The sequence below is a fragment of the Euleptes europaea genome, chromosome 4 (assembly GCF_029931775.1).
Source record: "Euleptes europaea isolate rEulEur1 chromosome 4, rEulEur1.hap1, whole genome shotgun sequence".
In the NCBI taxonomy this organism is placed as follows: Eukaryota; Metazoa; Chordata; class Lepidosauria; order Squamata; family Sphaerodactylidae; genus Euleptes; species Euleptes europaea.
Window position 1 is genome coordinate 4,751,980 of NC_079315.1, and position 26,175 is coordinate 4,778,154.

Sequence of the window (26,175 nt, forward strand, 5' to 3'; positions counted from 1 at the left end):
CATAGTACATAAACGTATTTTGTGCAAAAGGCCACGGAAACCCATTTAAAATGTTTTGTGTTGAGCAATGCCTAGACGACTAAAGCGCATCAAGAAGAGTTTCTTTGAACACCTCACAGATTTACACACTGTGTGGGAATCAATTTAAAACAGACAAGTGCTATATGGCACAGGTGCGACTCCAAAATCAGCAGCTCGTTCACACAGTCTATTCCAGTCACACTGTTTTGGTTAATTTGGCATAACATCTTCTATTTCAATTTTTTTTTTTAAAGGTAAACCTTGCAGTTTGGGTCTACGTGAAAAGCAACAGTATGTTTCTGCAACCACATTTCCTAGCCCTATAAAGGATGTTTAGAATGGAGCTAAAAGACGGCATCGAGCACTCTGAGGACCAGCTGCTGTTCTGAGCTAGAATTCCATTCTCAGGAACACATTTTAAACAATACATAAACCAACTCCCACAAAACAGTCTGTTTAAAAGTGACGGATAACTTCCAAGCGGTATCATCTAGGACAGGGGTCCCCCAACAGGCAGTCCGTAGGCGCCATGGCACCCACCAACACCTTTTCTGGTGTCCACCAAATGTTTTTCCTTTCTTTTATCCCTTAGAAGCTCCCTGATCCATTGATCTCGAGCTGCGTAATTTTAAATCTGATGTTTGAGGGATAAAAGGACTGAGATAAATCAAATCATCTTTATTACAGCCAAAGGTCTGAGATAAATTTTGCCACTGCCAATGTAGCCTTGGGATCCATATCACTTAATAAAAAAGGCATTATATCAGACACAGAAGCATTGGATTTATGTATTAAAAGGAGATATATCGTGCTCTAAGGTCCTCACAGAAACAGCATTCCAAGAGCACATGAGCTAATGGTGCCAGAAGAGCACAATTTTGCCCAGGAGGGCTCCTAATTGGCCATTAGGGCTCTGACTGGCTGAGCAGACTTAAAAAAAAAAAATGTCACTTTGGGGGCATCTTCCACCGCAGCACAAGGATCTCCACTGAGAAACTGAAGGTCAGTTGTGTGTATATGCGAGAAAATATTTTTAAATGATGTGTTCATTTTTAAAAGGGGCATTCTGTTACAGAGCTTCTGCCTGAAAAGTTGAAGGGTTACTATTAGGAGATATGAATAACCTCACTCCCTGACATTCTTGCGATTGGCTCAGCCTCCTGCAGTGGCCATTTTTGTGGTTTTGCCCTCCACCCTGTGTCAAGACTCCAAGGGTGCCCCACAGGTCAAAAAAATTTGGGGACCCCTGATCTAGAATGTGTAAACAATAGCGCAGCCGGCATTTATTACGCAGACAAACGTTTTATTCTTCACACGTATTGAAGGAAGCTAGACTAGGAGACACGGTGTTCGTTTGCAGACTGCTAAAAAAAATGGTGCCCCGATATGAAAGACATCTTGTATAGACTGCAGAGATTTGGAATAAGCAATTTTCATTTTTAATTATGTTGCAGTATGAAAACTATCAGGAAGTTGAACAAAATGAAGTACTACAGCACTCAGATTCATTAAAAAAAATCTAAAGCCAAATGTGCACAACACTGGAGAGAAAAAAATAGCATGTTTTTTTTAAGCAATTACATATGGAACAAGAGTAATTATAATGATTCAATAGTACACAGCACATTTCAATTACTTCTGGATCTTGATCTCCTTTTAGGTGATTCTTGAAACACTTTACGTTTGGCCTCTCCCATACTCTTCTCGGATGAACCTTGAGAAATACAGAACGTGGTGTAGTGTTGTTGTTTTGTGTTAAACGGACATCCAAATATTTTACACAATAAAGACAAGAGTTAACGTTCCCACGAGGTGTTTTCACACACAGATAACAAAACTGACTGCACTTTTTATACATTTTTTTTCCAAATCTGACAAACCTGTCAAAACACATCCTCACCCCCTTTCACTGCCCAAAGCAGCAACCTCTTGGTTTAAAAACGTCTGTATCAATCTATAATCTAAAAATAAAAGCCCAATGAAATATTGCACACCCACACACACACACAAACACACATTATTATTGTTGTTAACTGAGATAGATCATAAATAATACTCCATTTTTAACCTCAAGTAAATGGACTATTCCAAAAAAGATTCATATAACCATTCCAGGATGTTTTAAGCAAAGTATTCATCCAGAGCCTAACTAAACAAATACCTTGGAGGCTATAATAATCTAGAAGCCCAGCAGAATGCAATTAGATATTTATCATTTGGAAACATACTTTCTGTGCTAATACATCTTAAATAACCTCATGTGCTTTAAACAAAAGAAAATAAGACTGATAGTGCAGTTTGTCATTCTATGATTACTTTTTAAAGAGAACATTTATATTTAAATGCTAGATTTCCATCGCCTTAATTTTATGGACAGTAATACTTAACGGCAGTTGCTTATAGGCAGGAAGGGAATGAGAAACCAGCAATATCTAGACAGTAGGTTTACACAGAGCAGTTCTGCAGAACAATGACCAAGAAATGCAGACATTATTGACTTTATTGTAAAGACTGCATTCACTATCGGCACAACACACCCAAAAAAAAAAAAAAAAAAAAAAAAGGAACCGGAGGGCAGCAAGGGGCCGCTCTCCCTACAAGTTCTCAAAACCGTGTGCTTTAGTTCAACACCGCCACATATAATTAAACTTAGTTAGAGTATACTAGCACAGTTTTACGTTTACCAGTGTCTTCTTCAGACTTGGGAGAGGTCACTATGGCAAATTTTGTGTTATAGCGCGCTTTCTGTTTTTCACTAAGCATATTCCACTGCGACTCCAGCAGCTCTTCAATTTCGTCACTGGAGGCGTCTTGATGTTCAGAAACCACCTGGGCAAACACAACATACTTGTTCAAAGAAGGCACTAAAATATATTTATTTATTATTTTAAATTCCTATCCCGCTCTCCCAGCCAAAGCCAGGGTCAGGGCGGGTAACAACAGTACAACCATCCCATTTCTGAATATTATTATTATTTCCCCTGCCAACACAGGGCTCAGAGTGGTTCATAGCATAAAACAGAATATACCAATGATATAAAAAGCAAAAAGGATACATCAGATGAAACAAGACATAGCTGCAACTCTAAAACATGATAGCACCTGATCAACAACCCACTCCTCATGGCTAGCCAACGGCTGTACAAGACTACATACAACATTGGGGAGATAAACAATCCCTCTAACTTGACTAACAAAACAGAGGAGGTGGCTGTATAGTTAGATGGGAGCCAGTGTGGTGTAGTGGTTAAGAGCGGTAGACTGATCTGGAGAACCGGGTTTGATTCCCCACTCCTCCACATGAGTGGCGGAGGCTAATCTGGTGAACTCCTCCACATGAAGCCAGCTGGGTGACCTTAGGCTAGTCACAGCTTTCTCAGCCCCACCTACCTCACAGGGTGTCTTTTGTGGGGAGGAGAAGGGAAGGTAATTGTAAGCCGGCTTCAGTCTCCCTTAAGTGGTAGAGAAAGTCAGCATATAAAAACCAACTTTTCTTCTTCTTCTAGTTATAATTAAATAGATGTAAAGTTATAATGTAAATGTTATGTTATAAGACATTGAAAATCTTGTCAGGAAAAGTTGATAAAAACCTCATGCCCTCTTAAAAGGGGTGTTTCTTTCATGGCTCAAAGATAAATTGTTTTATTTTTTTTAAAAAACTGCCTAAGATAAAGTTTAAGAAAAAAGTTGGTTTTGGATCACAGAGATGTGGGCAAGTGGTTTGCCCTTGTTTTCCTCTGCAGATTCTTCCTCTGTGGTCTCCCTTCCAAGTACTGACCTTGCTTAGCTTCTGAGATCAGGCTGTGCCGTGCTGCCTTCTCCTCCCTGCCTTTAGACATTACCACGAAATAAACAGGAGTTGAATATCATGACAAATCAAAGATTTACAGTAAAAATGGCTCAGTGGTAGAGCATCTGCTTGGCAGGAAGAAGGTCCCGGGTCCAATCCCCAGCATCTCCAGTTAACGGGACCAGGCAGGAAAGACCCCTGCCTGAGACCTTGGAGAGTGGCTGCCAGTATGAGTAGACAATACGGACTTTGATGGATCAAGGGTCTGATTCAGTATAAGGCAGCTTCATGTGTACCTTGGTTTCTTTATTGGGGAGGGGCTGTGGCTCAGTGGTAGAGCATCTGCTTGGCATGCAGAAGGTGCCAGGTTCAGACCTCAGCATCTCCAGTTAAAGGGACTAGGCAAGTAGGTGATGTGAAAGACCTCTGCCTGAGTCCCTGGAGAGCCACTGCCGGTCTGAGTAGACAATAGTGACTTTGATGGACCAAGGGTCTGATTCAGTCTAAGGCAGCTCCATGTGACATATGAGAAGTTCTAAAGACACAAACCTCATCTCGGTGCTTCTGGCAAAAGACCAAGAACTGAGACACTGCATCTCCCTTCCGGTTTCGCGGGGTGTAGGCAACGGCTTTTTTCCTACCGAGAGGTGACCCTGTGCCTCGTTTGGTTTCTCTCTCTTCAAGGGTTTTATCGGGGCTGGCGTTCTTAAACGGTTTAATGTCTTCTTGAGATTCATTAGCTGCGGGCATTTTTGTTCTCCTTCTCTTGGTAGGGACATCGGATTCTTTCCTCAATTTCAAAGACTGGGAAATGTCTTCGTCCGAGTAAATTTTATCCATTTCCTCCAGTGACTTGACGGCAAGACCTGCTTCCTTTGCCACCTGAGGATTAAGAACCGGCCTGCCCCTGATATAAAAGAAGGTATACTTGGCTTTCCGTTCATCTGCAGTCAAAGATAACGCATCTTTTGCTTGCTTAATACCCATTTCCCACTGAGGACGCAGTTTTCCTGAAACGGGTTTCAGCATCTGCCAGGTAACACAAAACCAATCAGTTACACGAGACCGAGAATTAAAGAAAATCCCCTGCCATGATTACAAAAACTATCAATACAGTGACACGTTCAAATGAATTCATTATATCAAGAAAGAAAATGTTTTAACAAGAAAATCAAGGTGTGGAATGATGGTTTGTAAAGAAACGTGGCATAGTTGAAACAGTAATTAAGATTACATATCCCTTGTGCCCAAAAGGGAAAAAGTCAAAAGAAGAATGTAAACAATTAACACTGATTCTTGGGAATACTCAAGTCGATAAATGTGGCATAATCCCCCCCCTCCCCGATACTATTTACCTTTATTTTCTCTGCTTTGGTAAGGGAATGCTTTGCACTTTCCTGGCATAACTGCTCATATTGCTCTTCTCCACTGAACGGCACAAGGCTTTTCTCAAATACCCAAGCTCGTTCTGGGGCGTCTCCAAAGAACTGTACGTGATACTGGCGAAAACTCTTCTTCTGGCCTGAAAAATGTAGCAGATGTACTATGTAATAAAAACCACTTACTAAATTAGGGGTAATAAAAACCACTTGCTTAATCAGGGCTTCTTAAACTTTTTCCACCCATGACCCCTTTTTGCCTGAGAATTTTTTTACGCGGCCCTGGGTACATAGGTATATAAAATAGGTATACAAATCATTTACTAGCAATAAATCAAATTTTTTGCGACCCCCACATCAAGTTAAGTGACCCCCATATGGGGGTCGCAACCCACAGTTTAAGAAGCTTTGTACTAAATGATAATCCAAGTGTGATTTACTCTCATTTGGCTTTCAGACTAAAAGGCGAGCCTTGGATCTTATTGTCAACATTATCTTTGATCTCTAACACGTAGGAGTCTAGTGCGCCTTGACAATTAATATTCTATTTCATCGTTTCTGTGGACCGACACTCTTCCATCAGAGCTAACAAAGTGAGTACTAGCCCACAAACTTTTAGAATTTAAGGAGCCACCAGCCTCCTGCTGTGACAGACTAAATGGGTACCCCCTTCCTAGCATATTTTACTTTTTAAAAAATGGGAGTTTTAAAGACTAGATTGTACCATCTGAAACATACACACAATTTCTGTAGTGCCCTGAAGTTTCTGCCCTCGAGTTCAAGGGGATAAAATGGGACAGCAATAAAATGGGACCAGAACCAATGGGTTGAAATTAAATCAAAAGATTTCCCATCTAGGCATTAGGAAGAATTTTCTAACAGTTAGAGCGGTTCCTCAGTGGAACAGGCTTCCTCAGGAGGTGGTGAGCTCTCCTTCCCTGGAGGTTTTGAAGCAGAGGCTAGATGGCCATCTGTCAGCAACGCTGATTCTATGACCTTAAGCAGACGATGAGAGGGAGGGCACCTTGCAAATCTTCTGGGCATGGTGTAGGGGTCACTGGGGGTGTGTGGGGGAGGCAGTTGTGAATTTCCATGCATTGTGCAGAGGGTTGGACTAGATGACCTTGGTGATCCCTTCCAATGCTATGATTCTAAACATCCTTTTAGGACAGCGTAGAAATTTCACCTCTCATGACTGGCATACTTTGAAGAAGTGGTGAGCTACTCTACTCCAGTCTGTTAGTTATAAGGCTACACTGATGTCAAAACTGAATGTTGAGCAAACGTTTAGTTTAAGGAGAACAGAGTAATGAAAGGGCTCAAAGTCCCCCCCCCATTGTTGTGGCGCCCCAAAAAAGTTATATGCCTTAGCATACCCTACCTTCTTTTTGCAAGACAAGGGTATAGTATACTTTGTCAACAGCCTACAGTACAATTTAAGAAGCAACAGCATCATCTGACAAAGAAAGGAATATAAACTGAGCACATGAAGCTGCCTTATAGTGAATCGGACCCTTGGTCCATCAAGGTCAGTATTGTCTACTCAGACCAGCAGCGGCTCTCCAGGGTCTCAGGCAGAGGTCTTCCACATCACCTACTTGCCTAGTCCCTTTAACTGGAGATGCCAGGGATTGAACCTGAGACCTTCTGCATGCCAAGCAGATGCTCTACCACTGAGCCACAGCCCCTCCCCACAGCTGACAATTCAGCATGGTGTCAGACAAGGATCTGGGAGACCCACACTGGAATCCCCTCATTCCATGGAACAGGCGTGCCAGACATGGCTTTGAAATAAAAGTAAAAATCCAAGGCCCAAGGTTATGCACTCTAAAAATTATGTAAGTACAAAATATACATACATTTATTTCAAGATAAAATCTAATGCCTCATAACACATATAGGGCACTGCAATAGCCTACCAAATTGACATACTTATATAACACAGTAAGACATAAAATAACACAATTTATGGTCACTGTCGTGCCCTCTCTGCTGCCGCTGCACCTTCAAAGGAGGTTTCCCCTGTCTGGGCCCCGCCTGTCCTGGCCGACGCCTTGGCAGGTAGGATTTCCTCAACCTCAGACCACTCTAGAGGAGGACGACGAACCTTCCTCCCCTGAGCTGGCCAGCTTGATAGCTCTCAGGAGGTACTGAGAGTAGTAGTTAGCCAGCCTCCTCATTGGCCTCCATCCCTCTGCTTTATACCCTTCCTGATGGGTGGCTCCACCCTCCCCGGGTCTCCTTCAGAGGCTACAAAAGGCCCCTCCCCGTGTTCCCTTTCTCCTTGGTTGGAGAGACTTCCCGGAGGGCGGGGGCCTCGTCCTTGCCCCGCCCTCACTCTCCCCCCCCTCTGGGCTGGTCTTGCCCGGGGTAAGCCTTCCCCCTCTCAGGCGCCATCTCCCAGCTTCTGTTCCCCTCCCCACCTCCCTCCGTGTTTCCCCGTGGCGGCTGTGGGCGGCAGCCTGATTTCCCTAGCTGCCGTCCTGGGGCCTCAGCGCCTCGGCGCTGTACCGCTGGCCCTCTTTCCCCACCCATCAGCTGATGGGCGGGCTTTCCGGCTGTCCCTCGGGGCCCCAACCTTTTTGCCAGCCCAGGGGCTGGAGGGCTCGGCGGCCACGGTCTTCCCTGCTCGCCAGCTGACGAGCGGGCCCTGTGGCATTTGCTGGGGCCTCCGGCCGGGTTGCCAGTGTGCGGGAAGGGGGATCCAGCCTCCAGCCACCTGTCGGGACCCTGGGCCTCCTCTCGGGTGGGTGGGGCTCTGGGGTCCGGTCTCCCCTTCCCCGAGGGTTTTCTCTCCTGGTGGGGGTGGGTTGGATGTCCCGGGAGCCTAGGCGGGAGGGCGACCCAGGACAGTCACGTATGCTCAGAGTATAACCCACTTCCTAAAAACACTTGGGCCATTTACGCAAGGTCGACTTTGATGCTCGCTCAAGCTCCTTTTTAAAATCCAACCTTTAAAATGACTATTCATGGTCCCCATGCAAGAGGAGAAAGTCAAACAAATTCCACCCCCCTTGCGTTCCTTTGTTTGCATAGCCATTAGCAATCGACGTTTGCATAGCTAAGCCGGGGCTGTGATTCTTCATGTGAATGCTTCAAGGTGGGGGCGGAGCAAATACAAAAGGTTGCGTTAAAGGGGAACTGTGCTTGACGGTTCAGGGTGAAGAAATAAAAAAAATATGCAGGGCACTTCAGCCTGGAACGCGCTGCTAATTACCAAGCATAAACGGCTTTGGTCTCTAAGGTGCTACCGGACTTGAACCTAGCTGTTCTATTGCAAACCAACCTGGCTACCCTCTGAAACTAAAATATCCAAGAATCATGAATTACACACAGGTGTAGCAGTGGAATTAGTAAAGCAAAAGCAATAAATCCAGCACAATGAATGATGTGTTCTTTATGTCACTACCACATGCTGAGAGACCAGTGGTGACCACACTTGTATACAATTAATTGACATGCTACAGGGATTAATAACAATCAACTCGAATTACTACAGTATTTGCATAAACACTGCTTGCCATACAGTAGATTTAGCTGCTTTTCTATGCTTGACTGCAATTCAAAAAAACCTGCGTGACTTTTTTTGAACACTTCACCCACAGAGGCCTGGCCTCAGCCGGGAAAGAGGGCAGGATGCACATTGAAATAAATAATGATAATAACAAGCCAGTCCAACAAGAGGCATCAGAGCCATGTGGCTCAGTGGTAGAGCATCTGCTTGGCATGCAGAAAGTCCCAGGTTCAATCCCCGGCATCTCCAGTTAAAGGGACCAGGCAAGTAGGTGATGGGAAAGACCTCTGCCTGAGACCCTGGAGAGCTGCTGCCAGTCTGAGTAGACAATGCTGACTTTGATGGACCAAGGGTCTGATTCAGTAGAAGGCAGCTTCATGTGTACTGATGCTTTTTGTATTGATATTATCTTGACCCAGCATAGCAACAGCTGTAAATTACAAACTACAAAAAAAAACCCAAAAAACAGGCGTACCATTTATTTTCGTGAAGTTATGAAGGAGAGGATCTGTCGTCACCATACACGGCCACCATGGATAGCCAGATACTTTGGACCACACCAGGTCTCCCACTTTGTACTTCAACACATGAATTCTGTCGTCTTTGCCAGTGATGGCAGTCAAATCTTCCTCGGATGGAATCTTAAAAAAAAAAAAAAGTAAACGAGACAGATCTTAGCAAATTGTGGCACAACCCGAATAACAGTCTTTTTGTGGATTATTAGATTGCACATGAAACAAAAATGCTTTATAGAACTTAACTGGAAAATACTGCAATCTGCTTAGTTAATTTCTGATCAAACTGTTCACAGAGCGATCTTTAGCTCTCTGCGGTGCCAAAATCAGGCAACAGAGTATCTTTGATATTTTTCAGTAAAGTGGGTTTTCCAGAAAAAACTAGAATCAGAAACCTTTTTGGAAAGCTTTCAAGAAAACCACTTTGATGCCTAAATACAGTGTGATCTGATTTAGCATATTTATTTTGGCTTATGTTTAGTAAACAAATTTTAAAAATTAATTTTATGTCCCAACAGAAACAAATACTCAAACCAAAAATAAAGTGTTGTTTAAATGTGATATATTCAAGCCTTTATGTGGAATTATTTAATTGCCAGCGTGGTGTAGTGGTTAAGAGTGGTGGACTCTGATCGGGAGAACCGGGTTTGATTCCCCACTCCTCCACATGAAGCCAGCTGGGTCGCCTAGGGCTAATCACAGTTCTCTTAGAGCTCTCACAGACCCACCTACCTCACAGGGTGTTTGTTGTGAGGAGAGGAAGGTGACTGTAAGCTGGTTTGATTCTTCCTTAAGTAGTGGACAAAGTCAGCATATAAAAACCTCCTCCTCCTCCACCACCATTATGGTCATAGACCAGCATAGCAGTGATAAAACAAATATATTCATTAAAATCAGAATACAACAGATAATTAAAACACATCAAATAACATTAAATTATCATTCTAAAATCTGAAGTCGATCTAAAATTAAGATTAGTATTCATCCTTCGTCTGTTGCTATCACCATGGCACAGATTTTCAGATCTTTATCTGAGAGGAGATACCTAACATAAAATTCCTCTGAGTGACCAGGTAGCTTTCTTAATAAAGGTTGGATCAGCTCTCTTCATATGTCAGAAAAAAACATGCAGTATAGGAGAATGTGACCAACTCCTAGGAATAAATCATCTGAAAAACATGAATTTCTACTGTCATGATTGCCGCACATAGTACTAATTTTATGACACAGTGAATGTTTAGAAATGGAATTTTTTCTACCACTCACATCTTTGGTATGCTTTGCTTCATGCCTGTGCTTGAATTATTTCGTATTTGGCTACAGCTGAAATATATTGCACAGAGATGAAGAGTTACCTGAACTCTCAAAAGAGTAACCGACAGCCATCGCCCCCCCTTTCATCTGGAAATCAAACGTGCATTAACCTTAAAAGTTTGATGAGGCATGACTTCCCTTTGTAGAAGCCATGCTCATTTCCCTTTGCTTTCTATATGCTTAACAATTCTATATATAAAATACAGAACCAACGGGTTGAAATTAAATCAAAAGAGTTTCTGTCTAGACATTCGGAAGAATTTTCTAACAGAGTGGTTCCTCAGTGGAACAGGCTTCCTGGGGAGGTGGTGAGCTCTCCTTCCCTGGAGGTTTTTAAGCAGAGGCTAGATGGCCATCTGTCAGCAATGCCGATTCTATGATCTTAGGCAGATCATGAGAGGGAGGGCATCTTGGCCATCTTCTGGGCATGGAGTAGGGGTCACTGGGAGTGTGTGTGTGTGGGGGAAATAGTTTGGAATTTTCTGCATTGTGCAGGGGGTTGGATTAGATGACCCTGGTGATCCCTTCCTATGATTCTAAGAAATGTGAGTTGGATCCAAAGCGATGCCAACAGACTAGAGCTGGCAGAGTGGAAATTTCCCCGCCTTCTCCCTCTTACTCAGTTGATCTCACCAAAATTCTGCTCCTGGGAATCAGGGGGCCATCAAAACATCATGAGCAATCAAGTGGGAAGGGGGAAACCAGTAAACATGGGTTAGTATCCAGCCTGCTTGATCCGGCCCAGCACCGGGCTCAGACTCACAGGGACCACCAGACAGGACAGTAAGCTGAACCCAGGAGGCCCAGACACAACTAGTCAAAGAATCACCCTCAAGGAGAGGAGGTAGAGTGGTGGCAGCAGCTACGAAGAGGAGCCGCCTCCCATGCTTCCTCCATAGGGATCCTGGCTGAGAGAGGCTGGTGACATCATCAGTCAGCACTGTGAAAGCAGCACCGGGTCGAGAAGAAGCATAAGAACACAAGAAAAGCCATGAGGGATCAGACCAAGGTCACAGAATCATAAAGTTGGAAGGGACTACCAGGGTCATCTCTAGTCCAACCCCCTGCACAATGCATGGAAATTCACAACTACCTCCCCCCACTCCCCCAGTGAACCCTACTCCATACCCAGAAGATGGCCAAGATGCCCTCCCTCTCACGAACTGCCTAAGGTCACAGAATCAGCATTGCTGACAGATGGTCATCTAGCCTCTGCTTAAAAACCTCCAGGGAAGGAGTACTTACCACTTCCCGAGGAAGCCTGTTCCACTGAGGAACCCCTTTAACTGTTAGAAATTTCTTCCTAATGTCTAGATGGAAACGGTCCAACCTTCTGGGGCAACAGAAAACAACTCGGCTCCCTCCTCTACATGACGGCCTTTCAAGTACTCAAAGATGGTGATCATATCCCCTCAGTCTTCTCCTCTTCAGGCTAAACATACCCAGCTCCTTCAACCTTTCCTCATCAAGTCCATCAGTCTGTTCACACAGTGGCCAACGTGGAACAAAGCACCAACAAGCCCAGCCAATGTGGACCCATCCAGCCCCAGCATAGCAATCCGAAAAAGCACGCACCCCACACTGGGACCAGCAGGCTGGAAGAATCAGGTGGGGGATGGGCACGGGCAAACCAGAGGCAGGGCAGAGGAATAAGTGCTCGACCTAGCCCAGGAGACAGGCAACCCATGAGGAGGAGGGCAGGGGAAGACAGATGGATGGTGGCTGCCAGGACAAGGAAGCCACACTTCTCGGAAGGAGTGGAGGAAGAACCAGGGGAGGACTGAAGAGTGCCTGTGATGGGGAGGGGAGGAGGAGAAAAAGAGTTGGTTTTTATATGCCAACTTTCTCTACCACTTAAGAATCAAACCGGCTTACAATCACCTTCCCATCCCTACAACACACACCCTGTAAGGTGGGGGGGGGCTGAGAGTGTGTGACTAGCCCAAGGTTACCCAGCAGGCTTCAGGCGTCAAAGTGGGGAAACAAATCCAGTTCACCAGATTAGCCTCCGCGGCTCATGTAGAGGAGTGGGGAATTGAACCCGGTTCTCCAGATCAGAGTCCACAGCCCCAAACCACCAGTCTTATCCACAAATCACCTTTCCTTGAGGTCAGGAAAGCTCTCCCTCATCTGTCATTCCACAACCTATGTAAAACAGAATTGTTTAGGAGGACCTCTTTACAAAAGTAACGATGGTGGAAGTCACAGCCAATTTAAGGCAACCCCGTAGGGTTTTCAAGGAAAGGCGAGAACAGAGGTGGCTTGCCACTGCCTGACTCTGCATAGCAACCCTTGGTTTCTCTGGTTGTCTCCCACCCAGATACTGACCAGGGCTGACCCTACTTAGCTTCCAGGATCTGACAAGATCAGGCTAGCCTGAGCCATCCAGAAAAGGGCATTATAGCAGAATAACAGAATGGTTTATAGAGTGAATGGAATTGTACTCTCCTATTGTGCACAGTATATATTATCTGTTTGCTGTATGTATCATCCTGCTCTCACTACATTGAGAGCAGTGTGGTGTAATGGTTAAGAGCAGTGGCTTGGAGTGGTGGAGTCTGATCTGGAGAACCGGGTTTAATTCCCCACTCCTCCACATGAGCGGCGGAGGCTAATCTGGTGAACTGGATTTGTTTCCCCACACCTACACATGAAGCCAGCTGGGTGACCTTGGGCTAGTCACACTCTCTCAGCCCCACCTACCTCACAGGGTGTCTGTTGTGGGGAGGGGAAGGGAAGGTGATTGTAAGCAGGTTTGATTCTCCCTTAAGTGGCAGAGAAAATCGGCATATAAAAACCAACTCTTCTTCTTATGGAATACCATTTTCTTCACTGTTTAACATATAACGTAATGGTCCTTGTGCAGGAGGACTGTACAGTTCTAATTCCCATACCCACTTGTCTAATACTCTATGCTTTGTTCCAGATTACTGTAATCCTAGTCCTATTACATTGCTTATTAGATAGGTCACCCTATTGATTGCATTGATTTACACTGTGTAATCCACTTTTGAGTCTCAGCGAAAAAAGACGGACTACAGATAGCATAAATAAATAAACTCCTTCTGTAGAGAGAAGAAAAATTATTGGATAAATTGAAAGCACCATTTGCTTACAACGAAATGGAATGACAATCCCACCCCCACATCCCCATTACACACACACACACAAATTGTACTCCTGTATGAGGAAGGAAAGCTCAGTGACCATAAAAAGTAATGGAAAGCAAAAGCCACAGATTGGTATGTTGACCACACAGGAGTTCATCCAAAAAACCTTGGGTTTTTTTTTGGGGGGGGGGGGCGGTTGCAATGGTAGCACAGCAACTGCAGACTTCTATGTCAAACCCAGCGCATAAACATATGCAACCTAACATGTAACTATCCTCTAAAGAGAGCCCTAACATAATCAGTACTGAATAGAAACGGCTGCGCAAGAAAGCTCACCCCAAATAAATGAGCACTACCGAAAAACGGGAAAACAATCTCTTCATTGCTCAGCTAGAGTTCTGGCACCTCAAATCTATATAACCCAAACTGTTAAACTTCCCCATGCTCCAAAGATAAAATTAGTGAGGTAATCACTCCAGTACAATTGAGAGCAGCCATTTAGAGAACTGCGGTTCTTTTAAAAAATTTAAATCCCTTATAACAGAAAAAAAAGTGCTGATCAGTTTCAACTTTAACGGCTGTCATTAGAGGTAACAGGGAACAACCAAAAACACCCAACTGTGTACAGTCTCCATTGAGGAGTTTTGAGTCTCAGATCACAGCGGGCGAAATGAACCCGCTGAAGATCTGCAAATCTATTATTTGCATTGAAGATCTGACAGAAATCTATATTAGAAAAAAGGACTAACCTGTGGATAGAATTAACTTCATCAGGGTTGTTTATGCATGGGAGTTTTACACCTGAGGTTCGTGGCTCACTGGACCCACACTTTCCTGTTGCGAATCTAAGTGAGCCAGCGTGGTCTGGTGGTTAAGAATGGTGGTTTGGAGCGGTGGAGTCTCATCTGGAGAACCGGGTTTGATTCCCCGCTCCTCCACATGAGCGGGGGAGGCTAATCTGGTGAACTGGATTTGTTTCCCCACTCCTACACACGAAGCCAGCTAGGTGACCTTGGGCTAGTCACAGCTCTCTCAGCCCCACCTACCTCACAGGGTGTCTGTTGTGGGGAGGGGAAGATGATTGTAAGCAGGTTTGATTCTGCCTTAAGTGGCAGAGAAAGTCGGCATATAAAAACCAACTCTTCTTCTTCTTAATGGAGACATGACTGGGTGCAAATGTGAATGAAAAGTACCCATGCATAAACCACCCTTGAATAATAGAATACACCACACAGTGGTGTTAAACCCAAATGCCTATGGCTAGAACCTTAACAGCACCATTTATAACTCGTATGGTGCCTGGCCCAAGTGCAGTGAAATACAAAAAAGCCAAAAACCTCATCCACATTTTAAGCCGATTCTTCGGGTTACATAGCGTTAAGCAGGGTGGATCTGATTTAAGTCAAATCAATTTAAGTTACGATTTAAATCACTAGTCAGTAAGACCAGATTTAAGTCATGGTTTTCTACATGAAGACATGTGGAATATTCTGCTCTGAAAGTTTTCACTGCTTGCCCCTCCCTCCTCACACTTCGCTCCTTGTGCAGATCTATTCCACTCCAAGCAATCTTCTATTCATTGAACTTCTTAGCACTTAAGACATATGGGGTTGACTCTGTGTACACAGATTTGCAAAAGAGCAAAGGTATTTTTTCTCAACTCTGTTTATTTTATAACATTTTTGCTGTGAAGAAGAGGCATATTATCTCTCCAGACACTAATTCAGTTTTGAGAACTGCAAACCAAGCACCTGTGATAATATCTTCTAGACAGAAAAATCGCCCAAAATAATCTTACAGAAACCTCTGGAAGAGCATGACATTGTGAACGGATTAATGGAATTCATTTACCAAAAAAATTCAGACATCCCATGAATATACAATCTCATAATATTGTCGAAGGCTTTCACGGTCAGAGTTCATTAGTTCTTGTAGGTTATCCGGGCTGTTTGACCGTGGTCTTGGTATTTTCTTTCCTGACGTTTCGCCAGCAGCTGTGGCAGGAATCTTCAGAGGAGTAACACTGAAGGATAGTGTCTCGCAGTGTCAAGTGTGTAGGAAGAGTAATATATAGTCAGAAAGGGGTTGGGTTTGAGCTGAATCATTGTCCTGCAAAAAGTATCAAAGGTAATGTGCTAATCATTGTCCTGTAAGTATCAAGATAATGTGCTAATGAGGGTGTGGTATGTTAATATGGAACCATTGTATCCTAAAGTGATCTGTTAATGTGTGAAATCCACAGCTAATCCGCATGGCTATTGTGGACTGCAGTCTTTGTTAGTCTGGAGGTTTTCAGGACAGGAAGCCAAACCTTATTCATTCTTAAACTCTCTTCTTTTCTGTTAAAGTTGTGCTGATGTTTATGAATTTCAATGGCTTCTCTGTGCAATCTGACAAAATAGTTGGTAGAATTGTCCAGTCTTACAGTGTCTTGGAATAAGACCCTGTGTCCTGTTTGTGTCAGTCCATGTTCAGCCACTGCTGATTTCTCAGGTTGGCCAAGTTCGCAGTATCTTTCATGTTCTTTTATCCTTGTTTGTATGCTGCGTTTTGTGGTCCCGATGTAAACTTGTCCACAACTGCAAGGTATACGATATACTCCTGCAGAGGTGAGGGGGTCTCTTTTGTCTTTTGCTGATCTGTTGTATTTTCTTGGTGGGTTTAAACACTGTAGATTGTTTTTTCAAAAGTTTCTCCATCCTATCAGTGACTCCTTTAATAAATGGCAAGAATACCTTTCCTATGGGAGACTGTTTTTCCTGAGTTTTGTTTGGTTTAATGGCCCTTCTGATTTCATTTCTGGAATAGCCGTTTGCTAGCAGTGCGTGATTTAGATGATTAATTTCTTCCTTGAGAAACTGTGGTTCACAGATCCGTCTTGCACGGTCCATTAATGTTTTGATTATTCCTCTTTTCTGTCGGGGTGGTGGTGGTTGGAGTTTTTGTGTAAGTAGCGATCTGTGTGAGTTGGTTTCCGGTAGACCTTGTGACCTAACTGAAAGTTTGTTTTGCGGATGACAAGGGTATCAAGAAGGGTATCAGACTAACAAAGACTACAGTCCACAATAGCCATGCGGATTAGCTTTGGATTTCACACATTAACAGATCACTTTAGGATACAATGGTTCCATAGTAACATACCACACCCTCATTAGCACATTATCTTGATACTTACAGGACAATGATTAGCACATTACCTTTGATACTTTTTGCAGGACAATAATTCAGCTCAAACCCAACCCCTTTCTGACCATATATTACTCTTCCTACACACTTGACACTGAGAGACACTGTCCTTCAGTGTTACTCCTCTGAAGATGCCTGCCACAGCTGCTGGCGAAACGTCAGGAAAGAAAATACCAAGACCACGGTCACACAGCCCGGAAAACCTACAAGAACCAATACAATCTCATGCTAAATAATTAAAAACTAATCCTTATTTCACGATGAATAACCTTTGGGCTGTAACGTATCTTAAATAGAAAACTATCTTTAGATAGATTTTAAAAATCCAGTTTTTAAACAAAATTGATTTTTATCTAACCTGACTAACAGAGATGCTCTGATCCAGTAGATAATTTGCAGGTGACTCACAATTCTGTAAGTGTGCTGCGTCTAGTGCAGTGGTTCCCAAAGTGAGCAGTATCACCCCCGGGGGGCACTAAGAGGCAAGGGGGCAGCAGAGGGGGCGCTAGAGGTGGGTCCCTTCAACAGTGTTGGATAGGGTAGGAGGTGCTGGGGTTGAGTTTGTGGAACCAGGGGGGCCCCCTGAAAAGTTTGGGAACCACTGTTCTAGTATATGCTTTCCAACAGGCTGGGACTCAGTTGACTCAGAGGGACACACTGAATCTAACAACAATCAGCCAATAAGCATTTTCAAAAACATATGGTATGAGTATGGAAAGCGTGTGCATCATCACATTTGCATTCTGCCGCTTCTCTACTCCAACAGCCGCCAACTGCAGACTGCCCATTTGCAGCGGCATTTAAAAAAAATAAATAATAATTTATGACTCAAGTATATCTTAATCACGACTTAAGTTTCGAACAATTTCCCTGCCCTTTCAGGAAGTGGCAACCCTACAGAAGAAAAGCTGAAATGAGTAGAAATGGATGCACAGAACACCCTTTAAAATTTTGATAAATGTGAACTGAATAGGCGGGTGGGATTCCAGTTTCACAGCTGATCTTAGCTGAAGGGGTTTATTTCCAGTAAATATACTTAGGACTGCAGCCCAGCAGCCTGGGCCTCTGCTCAGTCCTTACTCAGGAGTCAGTTCCACTGAGTCCACTGAGTCTTAATTTCATCCTCACAACAACCCTGTGAGGTAGGTCGGGCTGAGAGAGTGTGACTGGATCAAGGTCACCCAGCGAGCATCCAAGGCAGAGTGGGGGTTCGAACCTGGATCCCAGGACACCATTCTAACCACTACAACACACTGGCTCTCAAACTTGCACAGTAAACTTGCATAGGGTTAGGCTGCCAGTCACATAACACGTTCTTGCTTGAATCCCACTGCTTTAATGACGTAACCCCAGTTCCTGGCTCAGTAAAGCTCCTCTCATCCCACCCCAATTGAGAGAGGGAGAGAATCAGCTCTAACAGATTCCTTATTTTTCACAGTCCCTGAGCAGGAGCACAACATCTGATGACCAGCAGGATGAGCTTACATGGAGTAACTGTCCATGCTGCTAGTTTGTAGAGGCCCAAAAATTCAGTGAGATCCGACTGCACTGCAACGAGAGCCAGCGTGGTGTTGAGAGCCAGCGTGGTGTAGTGGTTAAGAGTGGCGGGCTCTACTCTGGAGAACCGGGTTTGATTCCCCACTCCTCCACATGAGCAGAGGACTCCAATCTGGTGAACTGGGTTTGTTTCCCCACTCCTCCACATGAAGCCAGCTGGGTGAACTTGGGCTAGTCACAGTTATCTCCAACTCTCTCAGCCCCAACCTACCTCACAAGGTGTCTGCTGTGGGGAGGGGAAGGTGATTGTAAGCCACTTTGAGATTCCTTAAAGGTAGAGAAAAGCGGGGTATAAAAACCAACTTTTCTTGTAGTTGAAGGAAACAAAACAAGATCACCCAGACAGGTCAGCGGACAATCCTGGTGACATACAAGATGGTATCACTTAGGTCCTAATATTTCCAATGACCTGCTGGGTCCAACAGGAAGCACACAGTAATGAATACAACATCCAATCCCAGGGCTAGGCACTTCCGTATAGGGTCCGCTGATGGAAACTAGACCAGAGGAAGAGGCTGACGGCAATATACGGGATGAGCATGATCATAATGCTTTAGCCCAATAGTACTTTGTCCCACCACCTCAATCTGAAGGCAAACCCAGGGTCTTCCTTCCCAGGTCTGAGGAAGCAAACCCTGTCCAGTGAACAACAGCCAACCATTAGACTTGTAATGGCTCTTCCAGGACTATATTGGATTGGAATGAGGCACCATCTTGGGATTCTTGGGGATTGTTTTTAAATTGAGATTTTGTTTTATTGTTTTATTTTATTGTTTTAAATGTACGATTTACTGATATTCTTATTGTATTAATATTTTGTTGTATTTTTAAATGATGTTACCCGCTTTGAGCCTGGTTTTGGCTGGGGAGGGCGGCCCAAACTGCACAAAAATAAATAAATAAATCTTTTTATGCTGCTAAATGCAATGGGATACTACTAGAGGGGAGACACACCTGGCTGGCACAAAGTCTACATTCGTAATGCACACAGAGCTTACAGGAGAATAAGCTGCTCTGAACATAATAAGACTGAAGAAGAAGAGTCGGTTTTTATATGCCGACTTTCTCTACCAATTAAGGGAGAATCAAACCAGCTTCCCCTCCCCACAACAGACAACCCTGTGAGGCAGATGGGGTTGAAAGAGTGTGAGTAGCCCAAGGTCACCCAGCTGGCTTCATGTGGAGTGGGGAAACAAATCCAGTTCTCCAGATTAGCGTCTGTCAAAGAGCTCCCCAACCTGTCTCCACCAGTTGGAGGCTGCTTTGGTTTGGTCAAAAGTTTTCCAAAAGACAAAACCTTGAACTCCAGGCTTTCGCCCCAAGTCCAAGGAGTAGCTGCCACCAGCCCTTTCAAAAGATTGAGCTCCAGGGGGAAGATAAGGGCAATCCTCTCCCAACTCACTCCAAAATTGAGTGCAACGCTTACCCTGCAAGGTAGAAGCCTGCCAGGGAAAGATTACACTTCCAAAATGTCTTAGGTTTTTGGTAGGTGGTTTTTACACTCAAACAAGGGCACTTAGAATTTAGGCTTGGAATCCCAAAATCACAGACACAAGCCATTTAAAGGCTAACAATTTATTTATAAGATTCAAGCTGGTTTACAGGAAAGAAAAGTCATGAAGTGTTAAGCAAGAAAACAATAAACTATTTAGCATAACTAGCTAATACATTCAAAAACCTTTTTGGTTCAAAAGGATTGGCAAAGGTTTCTTGCATCAGGTCTATAGTTACCAAGTTCCAAAGATGCTTCCAGCATTCAAGAGTTTCAAAAGGTTGTCCAAAGGTTTCTCCAAGCAGGTCCGCTTGACCAGAGTTTCCCCCTCAAGGGCCAAAATCAAATGGGTTGTGATGCAGCCAGCACAGCTCTCCTGCTGTACCCCAAAGCATGCATAGTTTTCTCAAGGGTTGGTTTGTCCTTATATTCGTTTTCTCAGTGGCATGAGCTCATAGAGGCCAATTGAGAAAACGCAAGCACTTAGCTGTTAATTAATCACTTGGTTAGAATTGCTGACTCACTCAGAGATATGTTCAGGTGAGGAAGCCTGCAGAACTACCTGCACCTGGACATTGTCATGATGGCTGACCATTGAATTACCATGGCAATGCACGGCCTTGAATTCCAAAAAGGGGAGAGGTTAACTAGCACCAGCTGGGGCTTACCTTACTACCTCCATAGAAGCAGTTTTCAAAAGGAAACTTATTTTGCTGGTCTAAAATCCCAATAACACAAAATCTATAGGCCTCCCAGGCCTGAACCAAAAAATCATGCAATCCAAGAAATTGAGAGACCTCAACTTCTTGACAGCGTCCTCCACTCATGTGGAGTGGGGGAATCAAACCCACTTCTCCAGATCAGAGTTCACCACTCCAAACCACCGCCATTAACACTATACCACGCTGACTGCAGAGGCTCAATGGTACATGAGTACAGGAAAGTTGGGTGTCGGAGGCCAAGGGCATTCAAACCACTTCTCCCACACCAAGTTATCTTACCATTTAAATGTAGCCCTGAATAAATAACCCCACTGTTTGGCTTCCCCTCATCTCACTTTTGGAATGATCACTGAACCAAAAGTTAAGGCAGCCCCAGACAAGCACACATCTGAACGATCAAGTATTGCTGGTGTCTCTTTCTTCCAGAGCATCCTTAAACCAAGTTCCTCCTTAAGTGTTCTCAGTACAACAACAGAAAGAGTTTAAATACACCGCGCAAAAAAAAAAAAAGCTACAGGTGGTAAAAAGATCATGGGTGGCCCTCCACAACCATTTTAGCTCATTTGCCATTCTACAGCAAGTACTGCACAACTTTTATTCAACCAGCTGCCGAAGAAAGCAGGGTTTGAAATTTCCAAAGGAAAATGCACAATAGCAATTAAGGCTGGGGTAATAAGCAGAACCTGCGCTTATAAATGCCAGTTTGTCTGGGCTTGTGTCAATTCTCTATTTTCTCAACCTTAGTTGCTAGTATTTCACACAGTATCACCTTAAAAGAACACTTTCAGGTTAAAAAAAATTCTGCTCGTTATTTCTATGCATGCAACACATTTAAGAGAAACAGAGCAAACCGCCCGTCCAGGATGCCCATCTCTTTAAGGGCTGAGATTCAAATTCTGAAAACGGCAAGATGGACTTGAAGGACCACCTTGTTCCAATTACAGGCAACCTTCTTCTGGCCTCATCACTTCAACGGTCTGTGAAACCAGAACTGCACACGGCTTCTCTTGAACACAGGACCCAAAGACCCAGCTCTGCAAAGGAGAATATTTCCTAGCAACTGTATGTGGGGGACCCTTCCAGACACATCTCTTATTCCCACTTCTCTCTGTAACACACCTCAGGAAGTCGGTTATCCCACCACCTCCCACCTTACTGGAAACAAACATTTTAGACAGCTGGGGGTGCTATATGAACGTGCCATCCAGAAGGCTGCCTTGAGAAGATGGGAGGTGTCCGTTGCACAACAAACCCCTACAAATCCAGCTGCTGATTTTGCCTTGCATCATTTTAACAACTCATCAGGTTGCCGCTAAACAAGAATCATCCTCAAGAGAGTTACAAAGCCCTGTGGTTGCCGCTGCACCTTTGCAGGTGGGAGCAGAGGGAGCAGGGTTTGGGAGGAGGATGTTAACTGGCAGGATATTCAATATGGGAGAAGGTGGTCCTTCAGGTCCACCTTGCCGCTTTCAGAAATCAATCTCAGCCTTTAAACAGGATGGCATCTTGGACAGGAAGGAGGATATTCTGTTCTATTGCTTTCTTTTTTAAGGCTAGCTTGACCCAGAAAGGCACTAGAGCAGTAGGGCAGAATATCCCTCTTTCCCATCCAGGATTTAAAGGTGAGATCCTCCACCTGCAATTTTATTTAGTCTGGGTCTGTTTCTTTTCAGGAAGGGGGAAGAGAAGCGGCTCTGGCATGCAGCCATCTAGCATTAAAGGGACAACAGGAATTCTGGTTCACTTGGGGACAATCTTATTCAGCGGCAACCTGGTGAGTAGTTAATTAATGCAGGCAAGATGAGGCAGGCGACTGATAGACAGGGTTTTCTCAGCACCTCACCTTCACAACGCTCCCCTTCAACTCTTGCTGTAATTTAGGCACTAGTCAAAATATTTCTCTTCACATGCAGGTTTTTACCCGAAGTCTTACTACATTTTTAACGTTGTTTTAAAAAATCTTGATCTTTTTCTATACCTTGCCAATATTTTATGGCAGGGGTCAGCAACCTATTTCTATACAGTCAACTGTGGCTCTTTTAAATACAGCTCTTTTAAAAGAGCTGTAACATAGACAATGGTGTTTTATGCATAATTGCTTTAACCTCCTTTATTCCCTATTTCAGCCAGGATCAAATTTTTCAGTATGCACGATATCTCATTCCTTGGAAGCTCAACGGTGTTTTGATGCAAAACGAACCCAGCTTTTCCCATTCCTCTTCTGGCCCGAATTAAACCATTCATCCTGGCTCATTCCGGAGTTACAGAGCGTGCATAATCCATTCTCGGGTTGAGCTTCCCTGCGCCATCATGCCCCACCCTTTTCCAACCCCTTCCTCAAAGCAGCATGCAGATGGGAAAACAGAAGATTGGCTTCTCTCACAGCCAATCACAAAGCAGTGTGTAAAGAGGCAGGGATTCAAGTGCTTCCTGCTACCTCGGAGCTCTTTCTGAGCAAAAGAAAGGCTTTTTAAAATCAAGGCTTGGATTCCCGCCCCCCTTCTTTCAGGTAGCTCCGGTTTTTGTTTTTAGTTCTTAAAATGTTTTTTTATGCGGCAGTTAGGTTTGGGGGAGAAGGAAATCTTCTCTCATGAGGTAAGCCAATTACAGAGCAGCATTTAAAGGGGTGGGACTTGATTTGAACTTGGGAGACTGCTTTTCTGTATTCATGCCTCCATTAGCACAGTTTCATCCCTGATCATTCAAGCCAATGCATACAGTTTCCCGCAACCTGAGTTACTTTAATGTGTGATGAACCCAGGTCCAAGAAGGGAGATCCAACCCATGCATAAAGACCAATAGCAGAAGAGGAGCAGGACTGAACACTCAACTGGAAGAAAGGGTGGATTGTGGGAATCTGTGGGAAGGGGGGGGAGACAGAGGGAACAAGGAACAAAGCAGGGGGTGGGAGACCACTGTCTGAAACATTATTTATAAGGGAAATGCCAACAACTAACTAATATAAGTGGCAAGATATATAGATATATGACAGATATACAATTTAAACCTCTATAGATGCATAAAAACATAAGAAATATTAAAAAAATTATCTTTAAGTATATCAGAGCAGCCAACACTATGAAAAGCTTTAAATTACTAGCAAATATATAACAAGTAAGCAACAATTAAGAACAGATTAGAAAGGATGTATATTATAAAATGTAATAGACAGCAAATTTAGATTTAAATGAGGAACATTTGATTTTGTTTTGTAATGTCTTTATGTATGTTTTTGTTATTTTATATGTAATATGTTTCCCTTTAAAAATAAAATAAAAACTGTTAAAAGGGAAATGCCAACCATTTCAGATCCCACTCTTCAAAGCCAATGCTTCCGCAAACCTTTCCGCAGTGAGGTCAAGGCAGGGACTGGAAGGCCAAAATGACCCTGGAAAACGGCCTGATCCCCTCCTGCCACCCCACACCCCTCACATGACAGAGGGACAAAGCGCAGGCTGGAAGAAGAGTTGGCACCACAGTGCTCTTTCTCATCAGCTGCCCAACACCTGAGCTGGCAAACCACTCTGTCGGGTGCCCAGTGGTGGGGTACTTTAAAAGGTAAAGGTCCCCTGTGCAAGCACCAGGTCATTCCTGACCCATGGGGTGACCTCACATCCCGACGATTACTAGGCAGACTTTGTTTACGTGGTGGTTTGCCAGTACCTTCCCCAGTCATCTTCCCTTTACCCCCAGCAAGCTGGGTCCTCATTTTACCGACCTTGGTACTTTAGTCGTGATGAATTTAAAGGGATATACATAACATTATCCTTAACATTAATTCATGCAAGCTACGATCAGCCTATTGCCAGAGCTAGTAAATAAACCCAGTACCTTCTCGCCAGAGGGACTACTTGTCTTTGAGGTTAAGGCCACTTCGCCGAAGCCCTGTTCAAGCACAGAGTCATACTTGATGCTCCTTTTCCTGTTTCTCCTCTCTTTATTTGCTGTTTTCTCCTGGTTTTCCTCCGCTGGAGATATATCTATCCCATTGTCACCACAAATTGAAGACTCAAACAGAGGCTTTCCGTTCATGTAAGTCTTAGTGATTTTCAGTTTGATCTCCGGAGAGCAGTTCTTGGCAGGAGTGGTGTGAGGGGGCGTCCCGGCTTCTTTTATATCCTGCGACTCAAAACGCAGCTTGGTGTCTTGTGCGCCCGATTCTCCATTAAACACGTGAGAAGTGAGGTCTTTCAGCTTCTCGGCTGGGATAAATGGGAGAGCATCGCGGCCATTGTATTTCGGCACAACATCCTCCTGTAGTGCGGCAGAAAGATGTGTTTTGCCCAAGTAGACGGAACACTCGCGGTTCACTTCACAGTTCTGTGTTTTCCCCGTAGGACTTCCAAGGATCTCTGGTACTTGCTTCATTTTTATGTGATTGGCACTCTTTTTGGTTAACAGCACAGAGCGACTTTTGAAATCCATTCAGCCAAAGAGATTCCCAGTTTTATACTGTAAGGTTACAACAAAAAGAAAAAAATAACAAGAAATTGAAACACTGATCCTGGAAGATGTATTTTTTTCCATTAGGTAAGATATTTTAGAACGTACAGTCAGAAGAAGAAGAGTCGGTTTTTATATGCCATCTTTCTCCAGCACTTGAGGAAGAATCAAAGCGGGTTACAATTGCCTTCCCTTCCCCTCCCCACAACAGACACCCTGTGAGGTAGGTGGGACTGAGAGTGTGTGACTAGCCCATGGTCACCCAGCTGGCTTCATGTGGAGTGGGGAAACCAATCCGGTTCCCCAGATTAGCCTCTGCTGCTCATGCGGAGGAGTGGGGAATCAAACCCGGTTCTCCAGATCAGAGTCCGCCGCCCCAAACCACGACTCTTAGCCACTACACTATGCTGGCAGAAATAAGGTTTGGTGTTGATCTGGCCAATTACACGCAATACCGGCACTGCAGTCCAAGGGAGGAAAACTACCCACATCTGAAGTTGGCTAGGTTTTTGTCAAGTTATAAACTTCTTTACTATTCTAGAAAAAAACTAGTTAAACCCAGTTTAAGCCGCTAACTGCCTGTTGGGGAGGGGCTGTGGCTCAGTGGTAGAGCATCTGTTTGGCATGCAGAAGGTCCCAGGTTCAATCCCTGGCATCTCCAGTTGAAAGCATCAGGTAGCCGTTGATGTGAAAGACCTTTATACTGGAGACCCTGGAGAGCTGCTGCCAGTCTGAGTAGACAATACTGACTGTGATGGACCAATGGTGTGATTCACTGTAAGGCAGCAACATGTGTTCATATATTTTAAATTATGTGTACACATTGCTGTAGATTACGATCGTCTGTAAAGTGACAGTAGTCCTTGATCACAGTAGAACATTAATTTTTATATTAGTCTTTTGCACACAAATATGTACCTCATTATGTTTAAGAAGAAAAATAACCTGAACAGCTTTCCTCTGTTTAGGATTTAAAGGTCATCTTCTTCTCCCATAGGCCAGGCAACCCAGTTTGGTCTTAAATGACTACACCTTGTGCATCAAACATTTATATCAAACACTGTTCATGTAAAGACTACCAGGTACCTCCTTTTGTTTTCAGCCTTCAAAGGAACTGTGTGTCTCATCTGGC

The 26,175-nt window shown here is 44.0% G+C and overlaps 1 protein-coding gene across 1 annotated transcript in view; it reads right to left on the minus strand.

Moving 5' to 3' along the window:
* Window positions 1-25,049, minus strand: part of NSD2 (nuclear receptor binding SET domain protein 2) — an 87,454-nt gene extending 62,405 nt beyond the window's left edge. The window contains exons 1-6 of the mRNA XM_056848868.1: window positions 24,432-25,049; window positions 9,180-9,345; window positions 5,167-5,333; window positions 4,361-4,840; window positions 2,706-2,850; window positions 1,658-1,735 (exon numbers count right to left, since the gene is read on the minus strand). Coding sequence (XP_056704846.1) covers window positions 1,658-1,735; window positions 2,706-2,850; window positions 4,361-4,840; window positions 5,167-5,333; window positions 9,180-9,345; window positions 24,432-25,025 — 1,630 coding nt within the window. The 5' untranslated portion in view covers window positions 25,026-25,049. The remainder of the gene's footprint in view (window positions 1-1,657; window positions 1,736-2,705; window positions 2,851-4,360; window positions 4,841-5,166; window positions 5,334-9,179; window positions 9,346-24,431) is intronic.
* Window positions 25,050-26,175: the final 1,126 nt, after the last annotated feature.